This window comes from Pelodiscus sinensis, chromosome 2, assembly GCF_049634645.1.
Source record: "Pelodiscus sinensis isolate JC-2024 chromosome 2, ASM4963464v1, whole genome shotgun sequence".
Classification (NCBI taxonomy): domain Eukaryota; kingdom Metazoa; phylum Chordata; order Testudines; family Trionychidae; genus Pelodiscus; species Pelodiscus sinensis.
This window is the reverse complement of record NC_134712.1, coordinates 249,560,708-249,588,533: the sequence shown is the minus strand read 5'-3', so window position 1 is coordinate 249,588,533 and position 27,826 is coordinate 249,560,708. Positions and strand designations below refer to the sequence as shown.

Sequence of the window (27,826 nt, the reverse complement as noted above, 5' to 3'; positions counted from 1 at the left end):
GCCTACATGCTGGAAAGCCCTCATTTCACCTTGGGTCACATACATGAATTTGATCAACATGATTTCTAGGTACTGCCCATCAAAGTGCCCCAGGTTCTATGCAGACAAGGGAACGGGTTCCATGTAAGACAGATGACAGTGCACAAATGTATTATATTTTCACAGCTGGGAATTGTGCATCTCCCCCCCCCCCCCCATCTTCATCCTCATTCTTAGTGTAGAAAGCAGGCCTGTGAGTTAGAGGAAGGAGGATGGAGAATGGTGGCAAGGAGGCTAACCCCCATTTCCACATGGGATGTGTGGATAGTCACAAAGCTATATTCTGAAGACACTGGGGGGTGGGGATAAAAGAGCAACTGCCCTAGGGCTGGGTGATTCAAATCACTGGGCCCCACATGGTGCTGAGTGCTCAGGAGGGCACAGCATAGTCTGGGCGGTGCTTAGGCCCTGTCCCTTCTGCCTGAAGCCTCTCCCCTTCCAACTTGCCAAGGGAGCTGGCAAGGCAGTCGGCTCTCCTGTATCTGGCCTTTCTGTGGCTGAGACTGAGCCCCACAATTCCTATGTTCCTGTTATTTCGAGTGCTCAGGGACACTACAAAAGGAATCAAGCCTGTGACCCAGATCCTGAAAGGTATTTAAATCTCCTAACTTCTACTGGCAGCCTAAGTAACTGTGAGGATCTGGCCCACCTCACAGGCAAGATGTTCCTCTCAGCGCAGACATTAGTGCAGGGAAATTGGCAGTCATGCTATTATTTGCAGGTGCTAATCGGTAAGAGCCAACTCTTTACAAAAGAAATGAAAATTTTTGTCAAACATGAATTTGTTTTCCAAACAACTGGCAAAAAAGGATTTTTTTTTACAAAAGCCTGAAAAAGCAAGAAAAAAATGGCAATTGAATATTTCTTTTATTTTTCCTCAAAAAAATTCACAGGGAAAAACAGTAATTTCCTGACCACCTCTAGCCTCTCCTTCTTACTAATTCATTCTCCCTTTGTTTTTCTAGGGCATCAAATCCATTTTTACTTGCTGTTTATTTCTACTTGTCTTTCCTTCTCAAGTTAAAATTTACCAGTAGCCCCACAAGCATATTCTCTTTCTCCAAAGAGCAGCTTTATTGGTTTCCCTTCTTGTTTTAGTTACTTAGCTCAATTTCTTTTTCCCCCCACCCCCATGGGATTTTCTTCCTCCAACAGCTCAGATTCCTACTAGTTAATTCTCAGACATGTCACCTGTAGGCTACCAAGATAGACTCTCTACCTCACTGGTAGTCCAGGGACCATACTTTGTGAAACACCTTTTGCACAATATTGAGAGTCCATTCTACACTTGGGTTTAGCTTCAACTATGAATCTCCATGCTTATGAGGAGACTGATAACATTGTGCTGTAATCTCAAGAAGCATTCTGTTTCTTGCTTGCTAGTCTACTCATTCAGCAGTTTCAGCCCAGTTCCCAAGAGGGTGGTAATGCATTCCAGAACTGGCACTTTTACCGTGTCACTTTCGGATACATGTGGTGACCTTCCAGTTGATGTGCTTTGATGTGTAGTCTATGAAAAAACAGTCCAAAACCTGGGTGAAAGTAGAGGAAGTTGTTGCTATGGTGCTGTTGCTGTGCTGAATACGAAACACATGAAAACGATGAGATGAACAGCCAATCAGTGTTTGATCGAATGCTGTAATGCTTGTTACATTCTATAGAGGTCTGTGGCTGGAATTTCTATGGGACTAGATTAGACTTCTCTAATTCACTCTGGCATTTTAAGTTACAGTCAGATGATTTACATTCAGTTTCCTAAATCACATTCAGGCTCCTACACACCATTGCTGCCAGTCTGGTAGCTCTCCATCCCTAACACACCGAGGTAGTGATTTTCATCCCAGAACTAGATGGCATGGTCCACCTAGTCCTTTTCCTCCACACTGACATAAATCCATAGCTCTTCCCGTGCCATCTTCGGCCAATCTCTGCTTGCACCTGACAAGGAAAGGAAGTTGTTAGTTGTCCGTTGCATTGATTTCATCTCTAGACCAAATGAGCCCAGGGAGAGGGGATTTGGACATGCACATTCATGGTATGGAGCTTGTGTATGCATTATGGGGAATGTTTGTCACGAGAATGAGTCAACATTTTTCAAAAGTGACAATTTTAATGAAATTTCTAAATAAAAAGGAAAAAAAAATCTCAGTGTGATTTTACCAAATATTTTCAACCAACTATAATACTAGAAGGCGTTTGAATGCTGAAATTTCAACATTTTTAATTTAAAAAAGCAGCTGGAGGTTTTTTTTCCAAAAATGTTACCATCTGTTTCTGATTTTCAGGGAAAAAAAAGAGGAATTTTAAAGGAGTTTGTGCATTTTCATAACAGCATTTCTAAAATGTTCAGCATTTTCATAACAGCATTTCTTCTCATAGGCAAATAAAGGATTACTAAAACTTCAGTCTTGCTGTTAGAACTATTAATCCAGACTAGCACAAACAGTAGTTATACAATAAGCAGCAACCTAATTTATAATAATACCTTTTACAGCCTCTTACCTTCTACAACATGCACAGTACCATCTAAGAATCATGCAAAGTTAAAAAAAACTCTCCCCAAGACAGTATGAGTTAGATAAATTAAATATTATTATCCCTGTTACAAAGAGATGAAACCCAGAATCATAACAATATTTACATGCCTTGCTCCCATTGCTTGTAATAGGAGCTAGGACCTCTGAGGATCTGTCCAAAGGCCCCCAACTTGCAACGTGTTTGGTTCTGGGGGAAGCGTCGTAATTCGGGGGCGTTGTAACTTGAACCCTCATTGACGAGAGGAGTAAATGCGGGCCAAGGATGTAAGTTGGAGGTTTTCGGCCCTTCCACACTTACAAAAATGGTTATAAATGTGGGAGGTCAGAACTCGGATGGTCGCAAATCGGGGGCCTCCTGTACTCTAAAATAATAAATCATGATAATGCACATCTACATTGCAGGCTAAAGTCGAGTTAAGCTACGCAACTTCAGCTACGTTAATTGCATAGCTGAAGTCGAAGTAGCTTAACTCTGCATTAGGTGTTGTCTACACAGCAGAAAGTCAAAGGAAGAACACTCTTCCTTCAGCTTTCCTTACTCCTCATGAAATGAGAGTTACAGAAGTCAGAATAAGAAGCTCATTATTTCAAAATAATAGGCTTGCTGTGTAATAAACGTGTAAATAAGCATGCCGTGAAATAAGCTGTAAAATAAGCATGCAGTGAAGACATAGACCTAGATGGACAGAGATGGGATTAACATTCAGGAGTCATGTCTCCTAGTTCCATGCTCAGACCACTAGCCCATATTGCCCCTAATAAATTCATGGCATATCTATTTGACTGTAGTAATTGCTTCTGATTCTGTGCATTATCTGTCATGGTATCTAACCAGTGAACCAATGACACACCTCTTCCATTTAAAATGAACACCTACATCAAGCCTAGTGGCTAATGTCATGTCAGGGGCTCCAAGGCACTACCCACAAATAATAAACTATGAAAATGGACCTCAGAATGTGAGTATCTGCTGCTTTAGTTAAAACACCAATCCTCAAGAGGGGGGCAGAGAACCACACTATAAGGGTGAATTCCATGCAATATGTACAGCTGTGTCTACACTAACCTAGTCTTTAAATGTTCCCATCCTACCTCTAGCACTGGTGGTAGGAACAGAGGAGTGCTAATATAGCCAACCAGTTCCATCATGCCATAAAAATAATGCCTAGCACTGATGTACTGCTTATTATTAATAGATCTCAAAAACTTTATAAAGAATGTCAGTATCCTTAGCTCCATTTTACAGAGAGCAAAACTGAGGCACAGTTAAGTTGTGAGGCGATTTGCCCAATGACACTTGGCAGGCCAACACTCCATTTTCCTAGCCAAGGCACGAGCTATTGGCTCACATTACCTTCCTCACAATGCTGAGAACAGTGCATAATGAAACCATGGTTTAAAATGCCAACAGTTTAAGATGGTTTAACACAAACACTCCCATCACTACTGCTTCTGTGGGAGATCACACAGTGGTAGAAGCCTAGTACTAAAACTCTAGTTTTAACAAGGCACCTGTGAAAACTGATATTATCTGTTATGTATTTACTGACTTGACATTCTTTTTGATTTTTGACTCCTTTGTTGTAACTAGTTGCTTTTACTGCCGTACAGTTTTAATTAGAATATTTTAAAGCTATTCATGAAACAATAGCACATATTGCCCAACATAGTGTTTCCTATGTGCTTCTGATGATCAGGATAGTGATTTAATTAACACAAACTCTTTCTACTAGAGTGTGTCATTTATTAAGCTCTGATCCTGCGATTTTCAAAGCTTGTGCCAGGGGAGAAGGTGCACCTGTCTGTGTGCATGTGTAAATTGCTCTTGCTTGTTCTTTCCTTCTCATCTTTAGTTTCCACAGAGCAGGCACCCTGCCTCATAGGGGCTAAGCAGATTCCATCACAGAAGTGCCCACATTCCAAAAAAGATGTGGCAGTATTGGAAATAATTCTGAAAAGAGCTACAAGAATGAGCTGAGATCTAAAAACATGGCTTAAAGTGAGAGAATTAAGAATCTCAGTCTACTTCATTTATTTGAGATGGTTAAGTAATGGTTTGATCACATCTACATGTACCTACATGGGGAAAGGAAATTTTGCTAGTAGAGTTTAATCTAGCGGGTTAGAGAGGGGGACAAAACAATGAGATGCAATAGCTGGAATCTGAAACTCGACAAATTCAGACTAGAATGAAGGAACATTTTTTTTTAAACAATGAGGATAATTAACTATCAGAACAGCTTACCTAGAGATGTGTTGGACTCTCCATCTCTGAGAGGTATCAAAGCAACTAAGTTTAAACTCTGATGCAAACTTTCCCAGCGTTGTAGGGGATTCAGAGCCAAACTTCTGGACTAGATCCATTACTGCTGTTGGGGCTCCTTGTCAGTCAATCAAGAGCAGATATGGAAGCAGATTTAGCTGGTGCTGCAGCAGGTTCCAGCAGATCTGAGCGACATCATCTGGATGCTATTTGTGGTTTTCACTCAAGGAGTTCTCTACCCTATGCTGATGGGCTGTTTGCTCCAAACCATGCCCATCTACCCATTCACTAACCACCTCTTTACCTTTGCTTCACTCCTCTCTCTCACCATGTTCTCCTCCTTCCTTCCCCCACCCTCCCAGCTATGCCCCCTCTCCTTTCCATAGTTATCTTATCCTCCAAAATTTCCAAGGAATCTTTGGAAAAGAAATTTGGTATTAATGTGTCATTTGTTGACCACTAACTCTGCTGTTTTGGCTATACTCCAGTCTCCTGCCCTGTGTGTGGCGTGTCTACTTCAATGATAAGCTTATTGGAGAGTGACTATCTTTTTGCTCTATATTTATATAGTGCCTAGCACTACTGGGATCTGATCTTAGTTGGTACTGAATTACTATACAGCTAAAAACTAACAGCAGTACTCATTGGTGAGCTGGAAAAATGGATATGATAGAGATCCTGAATGGTGTGGAGACAGTGAATAAGGAAGTGTTATTTACCACATCACACTGCACTGAAATTAATTGGCAGCAGGTTGAACAAACAAAAGGAAGGACTACTTTACCCACTGTCCAGTCAACCTGTGGAACTCATTGCCATGGGATGTTGCAAAGGCCAAAGTGATAGGTGGGTTTGAAAAGGAGTTAGATAAATTCATGGAGGATAGGTTCCTCCATGGCTATTAGCCAAAGTGATCAGGGTGCAAGTTCATGCTCTGAGATTTCCTGCGGCATTCAAGCTCTGAGAGGGAGAGGGGAAAAGGGAGGACAAGGCATGAAACAGCCAATTCATGGAGCTACAGAAGTGCTGGGAGAGAGGGGGAAGAGCAGGGGTGGGGACGTGCTTGGGAAAGGAGGCGGGGAAGAAGCCAAGTAGGGATTTCATATTGTAAAGTAAGTGTGAATATTTATTTTTTATTATTTGAAGTTGATGACCGTTTGGTTAATTTATGAACAATTAAAGCATTTCTGCTTGTTTTTAAATATTCAACATCCCATATATGAATGCATTCAATCTTTTTCTTGGGGTCACAGTTAGTGCACATGACTGATTTCAATCTTGCGGTCCAATGAGACAAAGGAAGGCCATTCATAAGCCTTGGTTATCCATCATTGGTCTGGCATGATCTTCCTTTTGTGAAACAATCTCTAAAGTTGACATTATTTCTAACTTAATAAAAAAATCTGCTGGCTTTTTGGAGCGTGGACTTTCTTTTTATTCTGTGTTTGTAGAGCACCAGTGTATCTGTGTGGTGGTCCACGGTTCAACCTACCCCAGTATAAATAATAAATAATAATAAACAGAGATAGCAGTTTTCAAGTACCTAAAAGGGTGTCACAAGGAGAAGGGAGAAACATTGTTCTCCTTGACCTCTGATGATAGGACAAGAAGCAATGGGCTTAAATTGCAGCAAGGGAGGTTTAGGTTGGACATTTGGAAAAACTTCCTGTCAGGGTGGTTAAACACTGGAATAAATTGCCTAGGGAGGTTGTGGAATCTCCATCACTGGAGAGATTTAAGAGCAGGTTGGACAGACATCTATCAGGGATGATCTAGGTGGGTGTGGTTTTACCGTGAGGGCAGGGGACTGGACTTGATGCCCTCTCAAGGTTCCTTTCAATTCTAGTGTTCTATGATTCTGTGGTAACAACGTCCTATTAAAATTCAGGACAAAATGGCAACAACGTTTCTGCCCACTAGGTGGCTTCATTCTCATGAAGATAATCCAAGGCACTATTCAGCAGCATTAACTCCCATGTCACTAGGCAATGGTGCTGAACTGATAACCTGCCAGTGTGAAATTAGGTATTAACTACATATGGCTTTCATTTCTATCAATAATGAAGAAGGGAATGTAGTTCTCTTACCTCTTGATTAAGGAAACAGTACAAAACGGCTACAATAAATCCCTGAAGAAGCAAAACAGTTAAATGATAACACCATTTTAAAACGCTGTTTCAGCTACATCAGTCTGGGATGACACACATCCATGTTATACATTGGAGTGAGCATAACATATTCTGAGCTGCACCAAGTCAAGTCACACAGTTTGCCAGTTGGATCCTCATCTGTTGTAAAAGTAGTGTCACCCTGTCAAAGTCAGTGAAGCGACTCCAGTTTTCACCAGCTGATAATCTCCTCGACCAGGAGTGAATCTGGCCTTATATCTATAATGTGGTGCTCAAAATCACAGCTGTTTCTATAGCCCAATATGCTGTCTGCCAGAGGCTCAGCAAGTGTATATCAGCAAAGCACCCTGAACACTATTGTAAATCAGCAAAGCACCCTGATATGTTCTGGATCAGGTTGCTTTCCAGTCACTGCTTAGCTTTATTTTCATTGTTTCTCAAAATACCCAATCACAAGCTTTATCTCTATAGCACACTGCCTGGCAGCAATATGAAACACAGTGGGCCTGATCTGGATCTCATATACAGTGGCTTGACACCAAAACTCCAGTGACATCTCTAGACTTATGCCTGGTGTCCAACACCTGAGATCAGAACCAAGCCCTAGAGCGTTTCAGGAAGCATTTTGTGCTAGAGCCTCCATTGGCGCAAATCTGCACAGTACAAACAATGTCAACTGTTCTATGCCTAGTTTACACCAGCTGACGATTTGGCCCTTTTAGCATCTTTTCTTGCATTGCAAGATAATTTAATGATGATGGACAGTCCCCGAGACTGAAATTCAGAGAAGAGACTGAAACCACATAGAGACTTTAGAGAGGAAGAATGGAATTATATGCAGGGGGCGGATGAGAGTGCCGCGGGGCCCAAGGCAGCGCCGCGGGGCCCCGGGCAGAAAAATTTCGTGCCCCCCCCCCTTTGACAGAGCGCATGCGCCGTGGTACTAAGGCGCATGCGCGGGGCCTCGGGAAGCGCGGGCCCGGGGCAGCCGCCCTGCCCGCCCTGCCCTAAATCCGCCGCTGATTATATGGGCTGGCATTTGACAAGGCCACCATTGTGTACTCTATGTATATCTACGTTGCAAAGGTTTTTTTTTTTTTTTTAAACGGCCATTTTTCAAAAAAGCCCTTCACTTATGTCCACACTGCAATCATGTTCTTTCAAAAAAAATCGAAGGAACAGAGGGGTTTTCCCAACATTGGTAAACCCCTTTTTATGAGGAAGAAGCCTTTTTCTGAAAGACGTGTGTGGCCGGAGAAGAGAGAGTTCTTTCAAAAGAAGAGGAAAGAGGAAAAAGTACAGGTGTCCTGGTGGTCACTCTGTCCGTAGTAATCACAGCTTACATGCAAGATAGTCCATTCAGTATGGACGCTATCTTTTGAAAAAGCAGATCGCTTTTTCGACGTGCTTTTGCTGTGTAAATGCTCTTTTTCTGAAGAAGTTTTTTGGAAGATCTCTTCCAGAAAAGCTTCTTCTGAAAGAAGCCTGCAGTCTAGACATAGTGTATGGGTTTACTGCTCATCTGGTGTAAATCAGCACCGCTCATAGGTCTCTGTTGATTTACATGTCTTAGAAGACTGTGGGATCATCATTGACCAGCGGGAAGCAGCATTACAAGTCAAAAGCCAAAGAGGAAGGTGCTCAGTGAGTATAGCTGCTAGACATTGTGGGACAGAGTGTGCAACATATGTCACGGGAAGAGGTAGGACAAAGAGAGGGGCTTTCAATGACCTTTGTGTTGTCCAGACTCTGGACCAAAGCAGGGGATCAAAATAGCCCCTACCATAAACCAGAGCAGCCATGGGGTTGCTCTAACTTATGGCACCTCCCCACTGCCCTGAATGTCCGAGCAGTCAATGCCACTGGGACATTTCCTGTTCTGGGATCTGCTACGGGGGCAGTATAAGGCTGATTCCTGCATTGAAGAATTCTGCCCTGACCTTGTGTGGTTCATCTAAGGACTTACACAGTGCAACAGCAGTCTGTAGGAGATGAGACTGGGGAAACAATTGACTCCTTACTGTTTAGAAATGAAAGATCGATACCCACTGGGTGTATGTCTAAACTGCAGGCTAAAGTCGAGTTAAGATACACAACTTCAGCTATGTTAATTGAGCAGCTGAAGTCGAAGTAGCTTAACTTGGTTTGCGCTGTCTACACAGCATGAAGTCAAAGGAAGAACACTTTTCCTTTGACTTTTCTTACTCCTTAAGGGCTACATCTAGACTGCAAGCCTCTTTCGAAAGTGGCTTTTTCGAAAGATACTTTCGAAAAAGTCTCTTTTGAAAAAGAGCGTCTAGACTGCAAGCAGTACTTTCGAAAAAGCAAGCCGCTTTTTCGAAAGAGAGCACCCAGGCAGTCTGGATGCTCTCTTTCGAAAAAGCCCTGTTTGTAGTCAAGAATGCCTTTTTTCAAAAGAGCACTTTCAAAGAAAGGCGTTCTTCCTCGTGAAATGAGGAGTACCGCCGTCGAAAGAAAAGCCGCATTCTTTCGATTTAATTTCAAAAGAACGTGGCTGTAGTCTAGACGCAGGTGAAGTTTTTTCGAAAAAAGGCTACTTTTTTCGAAAAAACCCTGCAGTCTAGACACAGCCCTTGTGAAATGAGGGTTACAAAAGGCGAAGTAAGAATCCTGTTATTTCGAAATTATTTCTAAATTCTGGACATGCTGTGTTGACGTGTAGTCTGTTATTTTGAAATAACGTGAGTTATTTTGAAATAAGCGTGCAGAGTAGACATAGGCTGGGTGATTTTCTGGAGGCTTTAAATGTGATGATTTGCGTCACCTCACCACAAGCTGGCCATTGCAACAAAGAGTTTGAAGTTCTGTGCAATTCCACAGACTGAGTCTGAATCGCCATCCCACTTGAATGTGCACACCAATGACATCTGTTCGGGCTAGACAAGCTACTGAAGCATGCGCATTGTTACAACATTTCAATAGACTTACCTGGAAAGATCCAATACAGAGCTCTAAATACAGCCGCAGTCCCAGGTTGATGTATTCAGGGAGAAAGTTGAAGACAATATAATGTGTCCCAAATAATGGAATGAGAAGCAGCGTTGATTTTGAAAGCCGTCTACGGCAAGAAATAAGAAGAGGCAAAAAAAAAAGTCTTTCTTCTGAAGTGTGTAGGACAGGTGAACTAGAAATTCTCTAGTAATGAGCAATGAGAAATAGGTTAAAAAAAGGACCTAGCTCTAAATTTTTCAGTCCTATGAGAACAAGGTGGAGAGAAATTTCCAGTGCTTCTGATTGGTGTGGAGGTACCATATAACCAACCTTGCTTGCTATCTTTTGGTAGCCTTACTTCTTTGTAAGAATAAATAAAAGTTCTGTTCAGAGGGACAACAGAGCTGGGGCCAAGCACCCTAAATGCTAATCCTGCTTCTGAAAATGATTCTGTCCTGTGACCTTGGGCATGTCCTTTAATTTCTGACTCAGCTTCTCCATTTGGAAAGTATAACAGACGGAAGCATTGCTCACACTGTGAGTGGCACTGGATTACCTGTACTGACATGAATTATTGAAGTTGATTTGTCTCGGGTCCAGCTTTTTTAGCAAGATTCTGACGATGTTGATAAAAAGGATAAAGTTGACCTGTTTTCATGGTTTTGGGGAAAAAGAAGATTGTGTTACTTTTTACTAACAAACATTCTTGTGAAATTATAGTGACTTAAATAATTACTAGCCATTCCTGCACATACTGTGAAAGCTATACAATAAAACAAACATTATGGTACATAAATAAAAACTTCCTGTCTTAAAAAGACTGCAGCAAAATATCCCTAAGGATATTGCGTATAATTCTGCGCTGTCTTCTTTGGAAGACCATATCTATTAAAAACAACAAGTGATAGCACTTTATAGACTAACAAAACATGTAGATGGTGCATGAGCTTTCATGGTACATGAGCTTTCGTGGTACATGAGCTTTTTGTTATTTTTTTTTCTGTAACAGACTAACTCAGCTATTCCGTGAAGCTCATATCTATTAAGCACCTCTATTTTTTACTCCCTGGAGTAATTGATCATTACTTTATAGTATGCAGCATTCTTAATTTTTCTGGTTTGAGGTAATTATAATTGCTGCACTGAGCTATAGGTGATACCTTTAGAGCTGACCAGTCAAATTTTCTGCCCATGTAATGTCACAGCTCCATTGAAACCAAGATTGCTACATCACTTGCTACTAGCAGTAAATTTGTCCTTGCGTGCCGTGTGTAATGGGCATCCATCAATCCTTCAGGTGATGATGAATGACAGCTTTGGTCTAATGATACCCATGTCTCCCCATACATTGTGATTTCATTTCATTTCATTCACTTATGATGCGTTAATTAGATGGCTGCATGAAAAACATGTCCTTGCTTGCTTGCATGCCATTCACACCTAGCCAGCCAAACATAGTGAGGCAAAAACAGTGGAGCCATGGGACATTTGAAATCTGACTCACAGCAGAATAAAGCTGATAACGGTCTGGAGTTTTTCAGATATTGCCTTCATACTGCTGTATCCTGCACATAAGCCCCCTTCAACAATCCTTATTATTTATGCACAGCCTGTGCTGCCATCCAATTAAGTAACCCATTTGCAGCAATTTTAATGCTAGCCTAGTGCACCGCACCCATACAATTTTCTGTTATGTATTTCCTTAGGATTAACAACTGGTTGGAAGAAATTGAGCATCCCCGCCCATTAACCACAGCCAGTTATGAATCCCCAGTACATGTGTAACTCCAGGGCCATAACTCCTATTATTAGCTCAAACTGGAAACACAATGCAGTAAGATCTGCCTGGAATTCTCCTTCAGTGCTTTGCTAAATCTGGGGTCTTCACTCACACCCTGGATTTTCAAAGCGTTTCAAAGAGCTTTAGCCACCCAATAACTCCCATTAACGTCAGTGGGAATGTCAAGTCTTTGAAATTTTAGGGAGAAGTGTTTGTTCTGAGATACAGCAGGATTCACCTTTAGCCCAATGGGATGATCCCTTGAGTGGATCAATGCTTGAGTTTCTGCTCCCACTTGGAAGTAGTAGTGCAGGTAAAAGTATTCAAGCTTCAGGCCCTTTTCCACCCTCATAATGGGTTTCTTTTCGATTCACATTTCCAAGATTAGAACATCACACCTACCCCAACAGAAATGATAATAGGTCCTTTGATTAGCCACCAGTAAGGGGAGCCCTGGTTAATATCCCAGCATCTGGAAAAGTAGCAGGTAAATGAACATAGTCACTGGAATACTTGCACGGAAAAAGAAGACATTAGGGTCAATGGAATTATGAAGAGGCTGACTACAGCCTCCTTTTTAAGATGGAATGGGGCTACATTCCATCTGACAACCCAGCTTTGTAGCTACATGCCATCTTAACTTCCACTGACCCTTAACATACTGAGAAAGGGTCCCGGTACTTTGATAGCCAGAAAACTATTGCTCCATGAACAAAAATATGACTGACATTTGGTTATAAGGGCTGATGCTGAGAGCCAAATAAAAAACAACACGGTTATTTGAAGATTTCTTTTTGACCCTTGAGACATTGTCGCCATGCAAGTACTAGCTCTAATGTCTATATATGAGAAATTTTGTCTGTCTATCTGTCTGTCTGTGAGGGTACGTCTAAACTACACCACTCTGACGGCAGAGGGATGTAAATGAGATGTATCGAAAGTGCAAATAAAGCCGGGATTTAAATATCCCGCACTTCATTTGCATAATGGTGGCTGCCGCTTTTTTAATTCAAAACGGGGCTTTTTGGAAAAAAAAAACCCAGCAGTTTAGATGGGGCATTTTTGACAGAAATGCCCCATTTAGAAAGATCTTGTACTCCTCATTTTTCAGAAAAAAAAGTGGTGGACACAATTATGCAAATGAAGCACGGGATATTTAAATTCCGGCTTCATTTGCACTTTCGGTATATCTAATTTACATCCCTCTGCCAACAGAGGGGGGTAGTGTAGACACACCCTGAGTGAGTGAGTGAGGGGGTGGGGTTTAAGGCAGGGAGGCCACTCACCAGTGGCAGGCAAGATAGGTGGATCTTCATCCCCAGCTGGTCACTCCATTGGTGGTGTGACTGCTCCCAATGGTGACCCTGTGGGACAGTTCTCCCCTGTGCTCACTTACTCCAGTGGTGGCTGTGAGGATCGTGTCCCTCCTCTCTCTTCTCCTTCTCTTTCCATAGTATGGAAAACAATCAAATTCTAGGCACATCCCATTTTACTGGTACAGCCAAATCCTGTCCTTGCTTTAAGTTAGGATAAGAGGAAGCTGCATACCAAATTTGGTGGTGCTAAGTCTTACCATTTAGGAGTTCTTGAACAAATGGACTCACGGAGAGACACACAGACAGATGCACAAATCTCTTTTATATATATCTATGTATAATCTAATTGAAACCCCTTGATTTCCCTGAAGTGTAACATCTCAGGTTTTGACTATAAACTTTGCTATAGTAAAGGTCATGACTCCACTCCCATATTTTCAGTCACTTCTTTAAATAGTTTTCCTTTAGCCTTAATCTTTTCATAGTCTCCATGCAAAAGGTGAGTTTGTTTTGGACAGTTTGAAATATATCCCTTAATCCTTTTACCAGACTTGAAAAAAAAAATCAAGTAAAATGTTGAATTCTACTGACCTCAACTGCAAAACTACCAGGGACATCAGTGATACCCAAACACATTTTCATTTTAAACATTTTTTGAGCTCACCATTAATTAAAAAAAAAAAACCACTGGACGGTTAAGGGGCTGATCCACTACTGCCATGTGTTTGTGAAACCATTCACACTTGTGCAAAATGTGTGTAAAGATGTAAGACACTGTCTTCAATAGATTATCACCCCAGCACAGTGAAATTACAGTACTGGGACTAATCATAACATTCAAAATGCAACACAACAGTATGGAATCTAGTAGGAAACTCCTACTTACGCAGTGTCTTCGAAATATAGCTTTGTGAATATCCACACCACAGTAAAAAATGTTGGGAAACCTGTAGGAACAATCAAACACACGCTGTTTTTTTTCTGATTTCATTAACGATCCAAATTCAATTCCATCCTATCTACAACAATCCAAGCATGATAGTATGGGACTCAGTTACTGACCATAGAAAATACCCATGGCAGTGACCATTATGTCTAACAGGAATTGCATTTTCCCCTACGAGGAAAGTAGCTTAAGTCATTAGCCATGAAGTAGCTTAAGTCATTAGCCAGTTAATGTTTGTGCAGTGTTCTAGAGATGCAAAGGGATGTATAAGTGAATATGAAAATAATACAGTAACTCCAGGATGGACCTGACCTTGTAATTTCCTACTCCTGTAAGAAATCCTCAATCCTGTGAACAGCTGTCAGAGCTAACATCCCTAAAATCACAGTGAAAGTTTAAGTGAGGAACTCTTATTTTGGCCTGGGGAGTAGCATTTGTCTATTTCAATATTCCTTGTCAGCATTTCAACACACTAGTCAATACATTCTCATAGTGCTCCTGGAAGATCATACTGATGGGCATGGCATAGATTAGCTAGAGATAAATCCTAATTTCACTGATGGAGATATCAAGGCACGCAGATTAGTGGGGTTTACTCAAGGCCACACAGGTAGCTACTGGCAAGGCCAGGATTAAATACCAGAAGTTCTTGGCTTCCAGTGTGGCACCCAGACCAATAGATGGTGCGTCCACAGTGTCCTCAAAAAATCTCAATCCCAGTTTTGCAAATTCTCGGGGTTTTAGGTTTTTGCAAACCTGAAGCACTTTGAGGTTCATCCTTTTGGTCATATATGGGCATTTACTTTGCAGTCGGGATGTTTCCATGGACTCCAGTGGGTGAGATCAAGCCTTTTAATGAGAACATGATCATTGCTAGTCCCACCTCAGACCTCACTTACCCCATCCAAAGAGAACAAGCCACCAAAAATACCGTCTTCCATGAGGAAAGGATGATAACAGCAGACAGTTCAGATAAAGAGCCTCTACCAGCAGCCACATGAAATTAGTCATCATAAAATAGTGACAGAAAACCACCGATATCTTGCATTCAGTCTAAGGAGCAGGGAAGGCAAAATTTCATTATTGGACATTATGTTGTGACAGACCCAGACGAGGTGACTACTGCAGTCTGGTGGAAGGTAGATATTTTGGTGTCTGGGTGAGCAGTTTTGTCTTCCCTGTGTAACAAGGGCAGGGGCTACTGCAGCACAATCAGGAAGAGCCTGGGGGCAATTAAAGCTTGCCAGAAGCAGCAGGCTAATCAAAACACCTGCAGCCCATTGAGGACCTGCTGAGGCTAGCTTCCAAGCCTTCATTCAAGGAGAGCCAGGAGGCCAAGGACTGGAAGTGAAGAAGTGCCGGGGAAGAGCAGAAGGACGTGATCAGGAGAAAGGTGCTGGGAGGAGTTGGTTGGGGAAGTAGATTGGGGAAAGTTGCAGCTCTGGTGGTGGAGGACTTACTACCTGCTGCTGCTGCCATTATGGACCCTGGGCTGGAATCCAGAGCAGAACGCAGGCCCGGGCTCCTCCATCCCTCCCTGTCCCACTACAGAGGCTGCCCCTGAAGGGGGAGTTTGGAGCTATCGGGGGTTCACCCCAAACATGTTTGACTGACCTATGATGAGGATGGCTCAGTAGGCCATGATCCTTGCCTCTAATAAAGGATCAGAGGTTATGTGGAGGGCCACAGCGAGCTTCTGAGGCAAGCACTGTCCACCTAGAAGCGCAGGACCCCTGAGGCAAGGCCGGAGCTCTGCCATAACAAACATGGGAACCACATACAAACCCAAACAGTGGCAAGAGATGAAACAATACGTTAAGGATACCCAAAGACACCAAACAGTATCTCGATCTCCTTTCCACATGCTCACCGTAGAGAAGCTGCAATGGTCAATGTCATCCTCCAGAAACAGGACCGCGTCCTTAATGAAAATGGCGACCGCTTTCAGGATGAAGGTGAGAAAGAGCTGGATGTGGATGTAATTTCTGGGGCAGCGGAGTCTCCTGGAGGCAGGCCGACCAAAGGGAAGGGTAAGAGATGGGTAACTCACCTGTGGCCTAATTCTGCTCGCATTGTACTCAATGGCTGCATGGGCACTGAATTTGGAAAAAAATCACCTTCACTGATGTAACACTGGCTGCTCCCAAGAAATGGAGAGTGGAGCAGCGAGGCCTGTGAGTGTCTAGAGAGCTTTCTTAGCAAATCAGGCAGTGATTCTACAGGTTGCAGCTCTGTAAACTGGGACTCTCTGGTCTGGCAACATCTGTGGTCCAGCAGCACCATGAATGTTCCAGGATCAGAGAGACTTGGTGTGCTGTGGAGGATGGAGGGGGCAGGGGGCTGGAGTCCTGGCATCATTTGGAAGGGGGGGATGGGAACCCAGCGTGATTCAGGGATGGTGGGAGCCTGGTGTGTGTCTCAGCTGGGCTGCCCAGAGGGGCCAGGAGCTGGCACACAGCTCAGCTGAGGGTGGGGGAGCCGAGAAGCCCAGCACATGGCCCACCTGGGCTGTGTGGTGGGATGGGAAGCCCAGTGTACATGACCCAGCTAGGTTACTGGGGGAATCAGGAAGCCGAATGGTGCAGTAGGGCAGAAGGTGAGGCCTGCAGCAGGGGGAGGCAGAAATGACCTCCCCTGGTCTGGAAAAATCCCTCATCCAGGTTCAGTCAGGTCCCAAGGGTGCTGGACCAGGCAGGTCCAACCTGTATTTTGAGGCTGATCTTCAGAAGTGTTCTACAGCTGCAGCTCACCATTTTCAGCGGGACTTGGACTTCAGCAGGACATGGGGCAAACTGTGTTGTCAAACAACAGATATTTCTGCCCGGCATCAATCTGCAAATCGCTGTGCCCACAGCGTCCAGCACACTGCATTAACCTAATGTCAGTCTATTCTTTTCTTTTTTTCCGGGCCCAGTGCAAATGTTCATAAACTTACCTGAATGCAATAAGTACCGTCACAGCAAGGGTGAGGGAGGAGATGGAGATGCTGTACCCCACCGTGTAGATGATCTTTACAGTAGAGAAATAGGATTGCTATAAGAAGAGAAGGAACATGTCACATCAGATTTAATGAAAAGAAAAGTAAAAGAAGCTGCACAGCATCTGGTGGTTTGGGTTTGCTGAGCATAAAAATCTCTTCCTTGGCTTCAGCTCACACTCCTGACTTCCCCTGTTTTGAGGGTTCATGTGTGCTCTCAAAGCACAACTCAGCTGGAATCATTTGTGTTTCACCAGATTTCATATCCAAACCATGAAGCTCTATGTATTCTTCATGGTTGTGCTGGAAAACCATCAGCAGGCCTAGGAATGCTTGAAATTGGGTCCAAATTCACAAAAAAAAGTGCTCAAAATGTTGTAAGTCTTTCCATGACACTGCACTGTCTTTCAAGCTTATACTCTCTGAACCCATGCAGGTATGTCCCAGTTTGGGTTTCTTGTCAAAATTTGACTCTCTTTTGGAATAGATTGTTCAACCACAATTGGTCTATATTCATCCTTCCTGTAAATCCTTCATCCTCACTCATTTACTAAACCTCAATATTCTCACTATGATAAAAAGTTCAGGTAAGTATGGCAGAATTTCAAGATAGAAGGTCAAGGAAGATGGGTAACAAGCAGGGAAGGATGAATCTCATGATTTGCAAGGTTTGGTGATTCTCTCAAACTGTATTATGAGGCATCAGGGGGTAGCCGAGTTAGTCTGTACGGAAAAAAACAACAATTGGTCTGGTAGCACTTTATAGACTAACAAAACATGTAGATGGTATCATGAGCTTTCGTGGGCACAGCCCACTTCTTCAGATGACCGGATTTTGAGTTTAGGATCTCTCTCCCACCCGCCCCCTCATGCCCCTTCTCTCCTATTTATTTTGGGTCTGCACATCCTAAACTCAAAACTCCGGTCATCTGAAGAAGTGGGTTGTGCCCACGAAAGCTCATGATACCATCTACATGTGTTGTTAGTCTATAAAGTGCTACCAGACCAATCGTTGTATTACAAGGGGTTTTCAAATGGCAGTTATCTGAGTTCACAAAGCTTTGTGGGCTTCAGTTTAAACCCACTCTTGTTTTGCGAGAACAATTGTAGAGAATCCCTGGGTGAAATCCAGACCCCACTGAAGTAACTGGAAAAAGTCCAGTTGACCTCAAGAGAACTGGATTTAACATCATGCCATCTTAGTTGCTGGCAGACTAATGCCTTGTATTAGAGCTAGAGGTAACTCCTCAATAACTGGACTAATAGCTGTTGTGTGCATGCACAATGTATCATTTTGTCCTATGACTGGGGGGCTTGCAATGGCCAACTTCACCTCGACTGATCCTTTAGAATATGTATTAACTACATATGCTAAACCATCTGTCCCAATTGGTATTTAGCTGAGACACTGTGTACTTTCCTCACACCTGAAGCAGAACTTTGTATAGCTCAAAAGCTTGTCTCTCTCACCAACAGAAGTTAGTTCAATAAAAGATATTGGACCACCTTGTCTCTCTAATCTCCTCGGACTGACACAACTATAACAACTCTACAAAAATCAATTTTTTATTATTCTCTCTCACACACTTTAATTCTTTTCCAGCCTTGCTCTAGCTGTATTTCACTGTTTGCTCTTTTTCTTATTTCCACTCTGTCTACTAGATATTTTCTCCCTCTATCCCCAACATCAACTTTTATGATTCTCAAAAAGAACCTAAAATCCAGCTTTTTCCAGACATAAGTTTTTGAATAGGCAGGAAACTGGACAAACTCACTTGATCCTTCCCTAGAGAAAGCATCAAATAAAATGAGATATGGACCCAAGATGCAGAATTTGGATCTGGAATTGGATCCGAATCCAAACTGTCAGTAAGTTTGGAGGTATCTGTCTCATCAGTCCCAATTTGTTTCTGTTGTATAGTCATTGGTCACCCTGGGCAGCCTTTGGAGGAGCACAGCTCCCCATGTGGGGGAAGAAAGCCAGTTAAAATCTCATGTTCTGATTCCAGCCCATCTCTCAATAACATTTAAGCAATAATAATAGTTTGATATTCAAAATTGTTGTACAGCCCCAAAGCAAGAGGGAGCAGAGGATCCTTTGCCCATAATAGGGTTCATACTGTATCTATCACCTAGGGTACGTCTGGACTACAAGCTCTTTTCGAAAGAAGCTTTTTCGAAAGAGATTTTTCAAAAAAGTTTCTGTCGAAAGAGACTGTCCAGATTACAAAAGCGGATCAAAAAAGCAATCCGCTTTTTCAAAAGAGAGTGTCCAGATTGCTAGGATGCTCTCTCACAAAAAGGGCACCTAGAACCACTTCTGGCAGGTTGTTTTTTTCCAAAAAAACTGCCTCCCCCACATTCAAATATGCCTTTTTTCGAAAGACCTCTTTCGAAATAGGCGTTCTTCCTCGTAAAAAGAGGTTTACCAATTTGGAAAGAAGTGCCACGTTCTTTCGATTTACTTTCAAAGGAACATAACTGTACTCTGGACGCAGGTGAAGTTTCTTCGAAAAAAGGGCACTTTTTTTTGAAAAAACTCTGTAGTCTAGACATTCTAGGGGGGAGGGATAGCTCAGTGGTTTGAGCATTGGCCTGCTAAACCCAGGGTTGTGAGTTCAGTCTTTGAGGGGGCCAGTTAGGGATCTGGGGCAAATCTATCAAGGATGGTACTTGGTCCTGCTGTGAGGGCAGGAGACTTGACTCAATGATCTTTCAAGGTCCCTTCCACTTCTATGACACAGGTATATCTCCATATATATATATCTATAGTGGTGAAATACTAGATTCCAATTAACTAGTTAACAAAAATCGTGGGAGCAGTTTGTGGTGCATTTGTCTAATTAAAACACAAACATAAGACCCTCAGCAGCAAATTGTCAGGTGAGTCAATGAGGGCCCATCTCCTAAGTAAGAGTGTCAAAGCTGATTTAGGGTCATCACTCCTTGCAAATCAGATAGGAAGGAAAAGCACATAAATCAAGAATCCAATTCTTAAATGGGTGAACAAGCTGGCCAAAGAATCAACCTAGATGAAAGAACAGGGCAACTGCCAAAGGAAACCGAAGTCTCATGGTGTGTGTGTGTGTGGAGGGGGTGCACTAGACATTGAAGGACTAAATAAAAAGAAAGGAAAAGAACATTTCAAGAGGTGCATTTCAGCATTTACAGATCAACCAGCTGGAAAGCAAGTTCCAAGTTAAACAACATGCTAACAAACAAAGAAATAATGTGACGATGACAACAAAAATCCATCCAGCCCATACAGAAGGAATTATTGACTAAGCTCTCTCTCTCTCTGACAGGTGAAATTAATGCCAAGTAAAACAGCATCTTGTTTTCATTCACTCCACTAGCACCATCTGCTGGCACAAACAGAAAGGTCTGATTCCCTGCTGTTTTCTACCACTTTACCCTAGTGGAGAGACTTCTGATTGACTTCAGTGGAGTTAACCCAGATTTACATCTGAGTAAGTGACAGGACAATCAGTCATAAAGCTAAGTTGGCATATTGGTTTCATACCACTACAATTATAACAGGTAGGATTCTGATTTGTTATTGATATTGAGATAACAGTACAACCCTATCCTTTGTGTATTCTTAGGAGTGTGTCTAAACTACACCCCTCTGCCGACAGAGGGATGTAAATTAGGCACATCACTATTGCAAATGGAGAGGGGATTTAAATATCCCGCACTTCATTTGAATAGAAATGGCTGCTGCTTTTTGCCGATGCGGCACTTTGCCGGTAAAAAACAGCAGTCTAGACGGAGATCAGTCGACAAGGAAAGCCTTTCCCGACCAATTCTGTAAACCTCGTTGCACGAGGCATAAGAGATCGGCGGAAAAGGCTTTCCTTGTCAACCGATCCTCGTCTAGACTGCCACTTTTTGCCAGCAAAGTGCCACGGCGGCCATTTCTATTCAAATGAAGCATGGGATATTTAAATCCCCGCTTCATTTGCAAAAGCGAAGTGCCTAATGTACATCCCTCTGTCAGCAGAGGGATGTAGCTTAAACACACCCTAGCAGTGCTTTACCAATATGGGAATACTGGCATATTGTAACAGCAAAACACTCCGGGTATGTCTACATTGCATTCCTCCTTCGAGAGAGGAATGCAAATTCAGACAAACAAAATTGCAAATGAAGCACGGATTTGAATTTCCTGTGCTTCATTTGCATAATGGCGGCTGCCTGCTTTTCCGAAATAGTGTATTTCAAGAAAAAAATGGAGTTATTTCGGAAAGAAACCCCTCCTTCAAAATAACCCTCACTCTGTTTTTTTTCTCGAAATAGGCTATTTCAGAAAAGCAGCCAGCCACCATTATGCAAATGAAGCATGGGAAATTCAAATCCGTGCTTCATTTGCAATTTCGTTTGTCTGCATTTGCATTCCTTTCTCGAAGGAGGAATGCAATGTAGACATACCCTCCTAGTGTGGATGCAGCTTATACCAGCAACAGTATGGTTTGAGCTGATATTGAAACATCACCTCCCGTGAAAGACTAGTCAGAGTACAGCTTTGCTGGTGTGACTATCTGCATTTGGGAGTTCTACCAGATATGGCTTAGATTGTATGCAACGATGCTGTTCTTAAGGTGCCATATACCAGTATAGCTTATTCCCTTTCCTGTACATAAATAGCGATGCCAGTGGAAACACAAGGTATAGTCAAAGTGGGAAACCTTTTCTGAGCAGACAAGATGAAAGGGACAATGGCTTTGGGAATCAAATTGAAAACATGGGCTAAATACTTATCTAACCTACACAGGTGTAAATCCAGACTGACTGCTGAAGTCAATAGATTTGTACGTGTGTAAGAGAGACCAGAATCTAGTCCTGGCATTTTTCTCTGCCCAGATTTCCTCTTGCTTTGTTATGGCTGCTTATTATTTTCTTTAAATGACTTGTTTTCTTTAAACAAGGTGAGGAGCAGGAATCCAGCATCTTCTAGTGATTAAATTATCATTTGTCTGCAATGTTGATGAAAAGAGGATATGTTTGCCTTATCACTGCAGCAAGTGCTATCAACATCTCAGACTGATCACTGAGTACAACTGAAGTATTAATCCCAGGTTTTGCAAACATTTTGGACCAGATCTGTAGCTGGTGTGTGTCCATGCCATTCAGGAGAGCTACAAGAATTTGCAACACCTGAAGATTTGGTCTTATATTATTCTGACACAGCTTTTTACGTGTAGTAGGTGCCTATATCACTGCTCTCTTAACCTGTATTAAAATGTCACCAATATTTTCTCAAAGAGAGTGGACAGAGTAAAAATACAATGGCATTTTATACTTTGTGAGAATGTTGTTGCTTCAACGTAGTTTCCCCTCCACCCCATGAACCTCTGAAACAGAAAGGCATCTGACTAACATCATCCCATTTCTAAATGGTATTTGTTCAAATAGACTTACTTCCTCAATGGGAATCTCATCATTTATTGGACAGGCAATGTGGTAGGATGGAAATGGGTCAGTCCAGCCTTTCACTGTGCAGTTTCTTCTTACCAGGCCTGCAAGAAATGTTTGTTTATTGCTAATCTAAGGCAGACTGTAAACACACCAGGGCAGGAATTGTCCTGTTGCTATGTGTTGATAGAGCACCTCCCACAAAGGGATCTTGATGTCTCACTAGTCCTCCTAGGCACTATAGCAATGCAGGTAAATAATACTATTAATGCATTAGGTCCAGGGCAAAACAGAAAGGAGCAGTAGTTTGCTAATAAGGAGGTGAATGTAATGGGCAGAAGAAACAATCCCCATTAACCAGTCAGGAAGGATTTGCATTCTTGTAACAGAAGACAAACATGGCAGCAGTTCTAGGAAGAACAGTTTGTAAGGTTTTTCTGGGATGCTGAACCTTCTTCATCCTAAATGTGGCTACGTCTAGACTACAGGCTTTTGTCAACAGAGGCTTTGGCGACAGATACTGTTGCCAAAGCCTCTGTCGACAAAGAGTGTCTAGACTACAGCCACTTCTGTCGACAAAGCAAGCCGCTTTTTCAACAGAGAGTCTAGACACTTTCTTTTGAAAAAGCCCAGTGTGGATGCAATAGCACCTTTTGTTGACAGAACTCTATTAACAAAAGGCGTTATTCCTCATAGAATGAAGTTTACCACGTCGACAAAACTGCCACGTTCTGTCGACTTACTGTCGACAGAACTCGGCGGTAGTGTAGACGCAGGTATAGTTTTGTCAACAAAAGTCAACTTTTATGAGAAAACCCTGTGGTCTAGACACACTCTGCCTGACCACATTGACCAGAAAGAGACCCAGATGTTTTTATCACTTTAACCAGCTCCAGCCGAATCCCAAACGCCACCTGGGAGGTGAGACTTTGTCTTTTTCGTCCCTTCCCCCTCCCTCTTGTATGTTCCTTCTTCCTCATCTCTCTTATCCCTCTCCATTTCTCTTCTATCTACTAAGAGTCTGGCTTAGCCAGCTAAGTCAACAGAGTCTCTTTGCAACACTACTGCAAGTCTCTGACCAGAAAGAGGTAAGGAAAAACCATGCACTAACCAGCCCCGTGCTGGTACAAGATGCTGGTACATGGAGTGGCTGATCAGACCATGTGCTCTGCCTGTGTTTCTCCACCCATGGGGTTGTAAGTGACAGTCAACATCAGAGAGAAAAGCTGCATTTTCTGTCGTTGCAGTTCTTTCCTCTTGTGTACCTTTGTCTTGTGTTTGTCTTCTAGGAAATGGGATCAAAATTTAATGACAGCTTCAGCCTATCTCAGTGAAAGGTGGCCCATACTTGTTAATAGCGGAGGGGCAGACAGAACAGCGGCTTCAGCAGATGTTACTAAGCATGCTCAGTCCCTGGGAGCATGCTCAGTAGAAGCCAAGCTGCAACTCATGGCCCTCATGTACACCTTGCCTCTGATCTCAATTAATTTTTCCTGCTCATTTCTCAAAATGACCCATCTTTACCATCTTTAATGCCATCTAAAAGACTGTCAGACAAAGGCTTTTTCCTTCTAAAACCTCTTTCCAACTAAAGGGAAAGAGAACAAAGGATAGTGTTAAAATGAAAATAATTATTCAATATTTTATATTTCAAATAGGGCAGTCAAGTGATCAAAAAAATAGAATAATAGAATCCTAGGGCTAAAGAGACCTCAGGAGGTCATCGAGTCCAGCCCCCTGCCCAAGACAGGACCAACCCCAACTAAATCATCCCAGCCAGAGCTTTGTCAAGCCAAGACTTAAAAACCTCTAGAGATGGAGATTCCACCACCTCCCTAGGGAACCCATCCCAGTGCTTCACCACCCTCCTAGTGAAATAGTTTTTCCTAATATCCAACCTAGACCTCCCACACTGTAACTTGAGACCATTGTTCTTGTTCTGCCATCCGGCACTACTGAGAACAGCCTCTCGCCTTCCTCTCTGGAACTTCCCTTCAGCTTTTAACATTATCGTTAAACAATAATAGCTTTTTGTCTTTGAACGTTGTTTCTGTGGTGAACAATAAGAAGTCCTGTGGCACCGTATAGACTAACAGATACATGCATCTGACAAAGTGAGTCTTTGCCCATGAAAGCTTATGCTCCAATAAATCCGTTAGTCTATAATGTGCCACAGGACTTCTCTTTGTTTATGCAGATTAAGACTACCCCTCTGATCTGTGGTGAATTTACTCATGCAGTTCAGAATCCTTCCAAAACCACTCAGAGCTATGTCAGGTGACATCGGCTCTGGGTGGCACTGAAGGTGACTGGAAGGTCCTTTTGAGATGACTGTCAACTCCTGAGTCAATTTTAAATCCATGAATATTCCATGAATATATTATTTCATTCTCCGGGTAGGCTTTTGTCATCAAAAGTGAAAGATCCCAGAAATGATGGTTCCTGATTGTCTAGAATATAAGCCAACTCTTTGACTGTTTTGGTGTGTCCAGCAGCTGCCCAAAGTCTATATTTCATGCCTTGATTGCACTGTGCATCGCTGGCTACGTGCATGGGGGTTGCGTCTAGACTGGCAAGATTTTGCGCAAAAGCATCTGTGCCACCCTAGATGCTCTTTTGCTCAAATAGTTTTAACAGAAAAACTTTTCCATTAAAAGTATTTGCGCAAAATCATGCCAGTCTAGACGCAGCCATAATGTACTGGGACAGGACCTTTTTCACATCTTGGGCATGTAGGCTGGAATTTGTCCCCTTTACCATGGGAATTCTCTCTCCTTGATTTGGGGGTTTATTATAAAGGCTTTTAATACTCAACTGTCTGAGTAGGATTTCTAATGTAGTGTCAGGTGTTTCATGTTCATCAGAAAAGCCTATACTTCTCTTTTAACATTTTATTTATTGTGAAACACCTTTGTAAATGATGGGAATTTTATACTTTTATACTTTGGAATTGAAAACTTTGTCGTTTACAAATGATAAAGATGAGAATTATATTTACATTTTTTGTTTGGGGATATTTTTCCATGCAGGGCAATTCAATGAGGCAAAACTTTCCCAAACCTAAGGTATAACAAACAGCCTGAGTCTTGGTTGCAGAATGATTGTTACTTACTTATGGAAATGAAATAACTTAACCACTTCCAGTTTTGGCTTCTCTGGGGTTAATGTATAGATTCAATGTAACAACTTGCTTACCTTATTTTAAGAGGCTGGAATAACAATTGCTTTAAAATGCTTTATTTCAAATTTCAGATTATTTAATTTCAGTTCTATGATTAAAACATTCTTGTGCTGATGATGTTGCAAAAGTTGATTATCTTATTAAAAACAAGGAGAGGTCATCAAAGAATGTTTGTTCACATAAGAGTGAGAGAGGATAAAGTCTCTATTTCTCTCTGTCACACAGTTACAAAGCTATAGATTTTCTTTTTAAATGTTTTCTTTACATTAAAACTCCTCTATAAGTGATGAGGCTATTTAAACTAACCACAAATATCTTCACACTTTACAAATGATAGTCCATTAAAAGTGGTGTTAACAGGATTTATATTAAGAGGTGTTGTGTTAATTAAATGAAATCAGGTAACATAACTGTGTCACTGTCCAACATTAAACAGAGTTAAACAAAGTTTGTGCTTTGTTGCACAGAAGCCTAAGTCTACCTTGTATCATAGCAAACACACTGTTTGAACCTTTACCGTTTTCATTAAAGATACAAAAAAGGAAGGAAACAGGTAAAGGATTTGATATTCGTGCTGTTGATTAATCACACTTAGTTCACGTGATTAACTCAAAAATTAATTGTGATTAAACAAATTAATCATGATTAACTGGACTATTAAACAATAGAATATCAATTGAAAGGTATTAAATATTTTGGATGTTTCTCTACATTTTAAAATATAGGGATTTTTATTATAACGCAGAATACAAAGTATACAGTGCTCACTTCATACTATTATTTTCATTACAAATATTTGTACTGTAAAAATGGTATGCAAAAGAGGTAATATTTTTCAATTCATCTCCTGCAAGTATTGTAGTGCGATCTCTTTATCATAAAAGTGTAATGGAGAGTACGTCTACACTGCATGCCTATTTCGGAATACCGAAGATATCCCAAATTATCTACCCCATGACTGCACAACCCACTCATTATTTTTAAATATTTTTCGAAATAACGGGTGCGCTATTTCGCCATCCCAGTAAACCTTGTTGCATGAGGGATAAGGGATGACTTGAAATAGCACGTTATTTCAAAATGTGGTGCTGTGTAGATGCACCAAACTTCAAACTAATCTATTTTGAAATAGATTTGAGATAAGATACACAATTTGCATAGCACAAATTGCGTATCTTATTTTGAGTTTAGGGGTGTGGTGTAGATGCACCCTTACAAGTGTAGATTGGTTATATGACTGCAGTCAAAAACAAAACATAAATTATTGACGTCTACAAGCCCACTTACTTACATTAGGAGAATTAAAAAAATATGTATTTCGTTTTTAAGAACAATTAAATAATTATTTATTTTGTTTTTTACAGTGTAAATATTTATAACAATAAAAAACTGTACACTTTGCATTAATGGAAATCAACATGAATATGTAGAAAACATCCAAACTATTTAAATAAATACTATTAGATCATTGTTACAAATATCTGTATGTGATCAAAAGGCGACAGAACAACAGCCTTCTTAGCTGCTGCATGCTCGCCAGGATGGGCCCGGTGAGAAAGGTAAAAGAGCTTGTTGGAATATTTGTTGCAACTAGAAGTTAAAAAGGAGATCCTGTGCAAATAAGCTTGAGAGACAATGATGAACTATACAGTATCCATATTCCTGACAAGAATTTTAGCCTATTGTTTCATAAAAAGTAAACTGAGAGAATGGAATGAATTGGCATAATCAAGAAAATCTCTGAGCCAGCAGCATCCCAGTGTTGCCAGCTATAAAGAAAAATGGGAAAATACAAATCTATGTGAGTCTTAAGGGATTTAATGAAGCATTTGTGAGCGAAAATGATATCCTTCCAACACTGGAGGGCTTTCTCCCCATAGTGAAAAGATATACAATATTATCCAAGATGGACACCTCCACTGGATTCCGCCAAATTCCTTTGTCCAAATAAAGTGCTAAGTAAGTGTCATTTATTACACCCTTTCAGAAATTTTTCTAAGAAAGTTCACCTTTCGGGAGCACCTGTGAACCTGAAATGTCATAAAGAAAGACAGCCAAACTGTAAATGAACACAAATAGAACTACAGTTTTCACAGACAATATTCTGGTCAATGGATCTTTGATGGAAGAACACTACAAAACCCTCAACAAACCAAGCACCGCTATTGATGGAAACAAATGGCTAGCCAGAATACCAAGTCGTTGTGTGCTTGGGTCATATAATTAGAAAAACAGCATGCTTCAGAGAAGTGTAACAGGCTGATAATACTGAATTTCACAGACAGCATGAC

The 27,826-nt window shown here is 41.6% G+C and overlaps 1 protein-coding gene across 1 annotated transcript in view; it reads right to left on the bottom strand.

The window, feature by feature from the left end:
• Positions 1 to 248: 248 nt before the first annotated feature.
• The window catches only part of GHRHR (growth hormone releasing hormone receptor), a 51,673-nt gene continuing 24,095 nt past the window's right edge, over positions 249 to 27,826 (bottom strand). Inside the window, exons 4-13 of the mRNA XM_075922877.1 lie at positions 22,361 to 22,458; positions 16,898 to 16,995; positions 15,833 to 15,965; positions 14,862 to 15,015; positions 13,903 to 13,963; positions 12,103 to 12,172; positions 10,477 to 10,568; positions 9,918 to 10,047; positions 6,927 to 6,968; positions 249 to 1,977 (exon numbers count right to left, since the gene is read on the bottom strand). Of these exons, the coding sequence (XP_075778992.1) occupies positions 1,852 to 1,977; positions 6,927 to 6,968; positions 9,918 to 10,047; positions 10,477 to 10,568; positions 12,103 to 12,172; positions 13,903 to 13,963; positions 14,862 to 15,015; positions 15,833 to 15,965; positions 16,898 to 16,995; positions 22,361 to 22,458 (1,004 nt within the window). The 3' untranslated portion in view covers positions 249 to 1,851. The remainder of the gene's footprint in view (positions 1,978 to 6,926; positions 6,969 to 9,917; positions 10,048 to 10,476; positions 10,569 to 12,102; positions 12,173 to 13,902; positions 13,964 to 14,861; positions 15,016 to 15,832; positions 15,966 to 16,897; positions 16,996 to 22,360; positions 22,459 to 27,826) is intronic.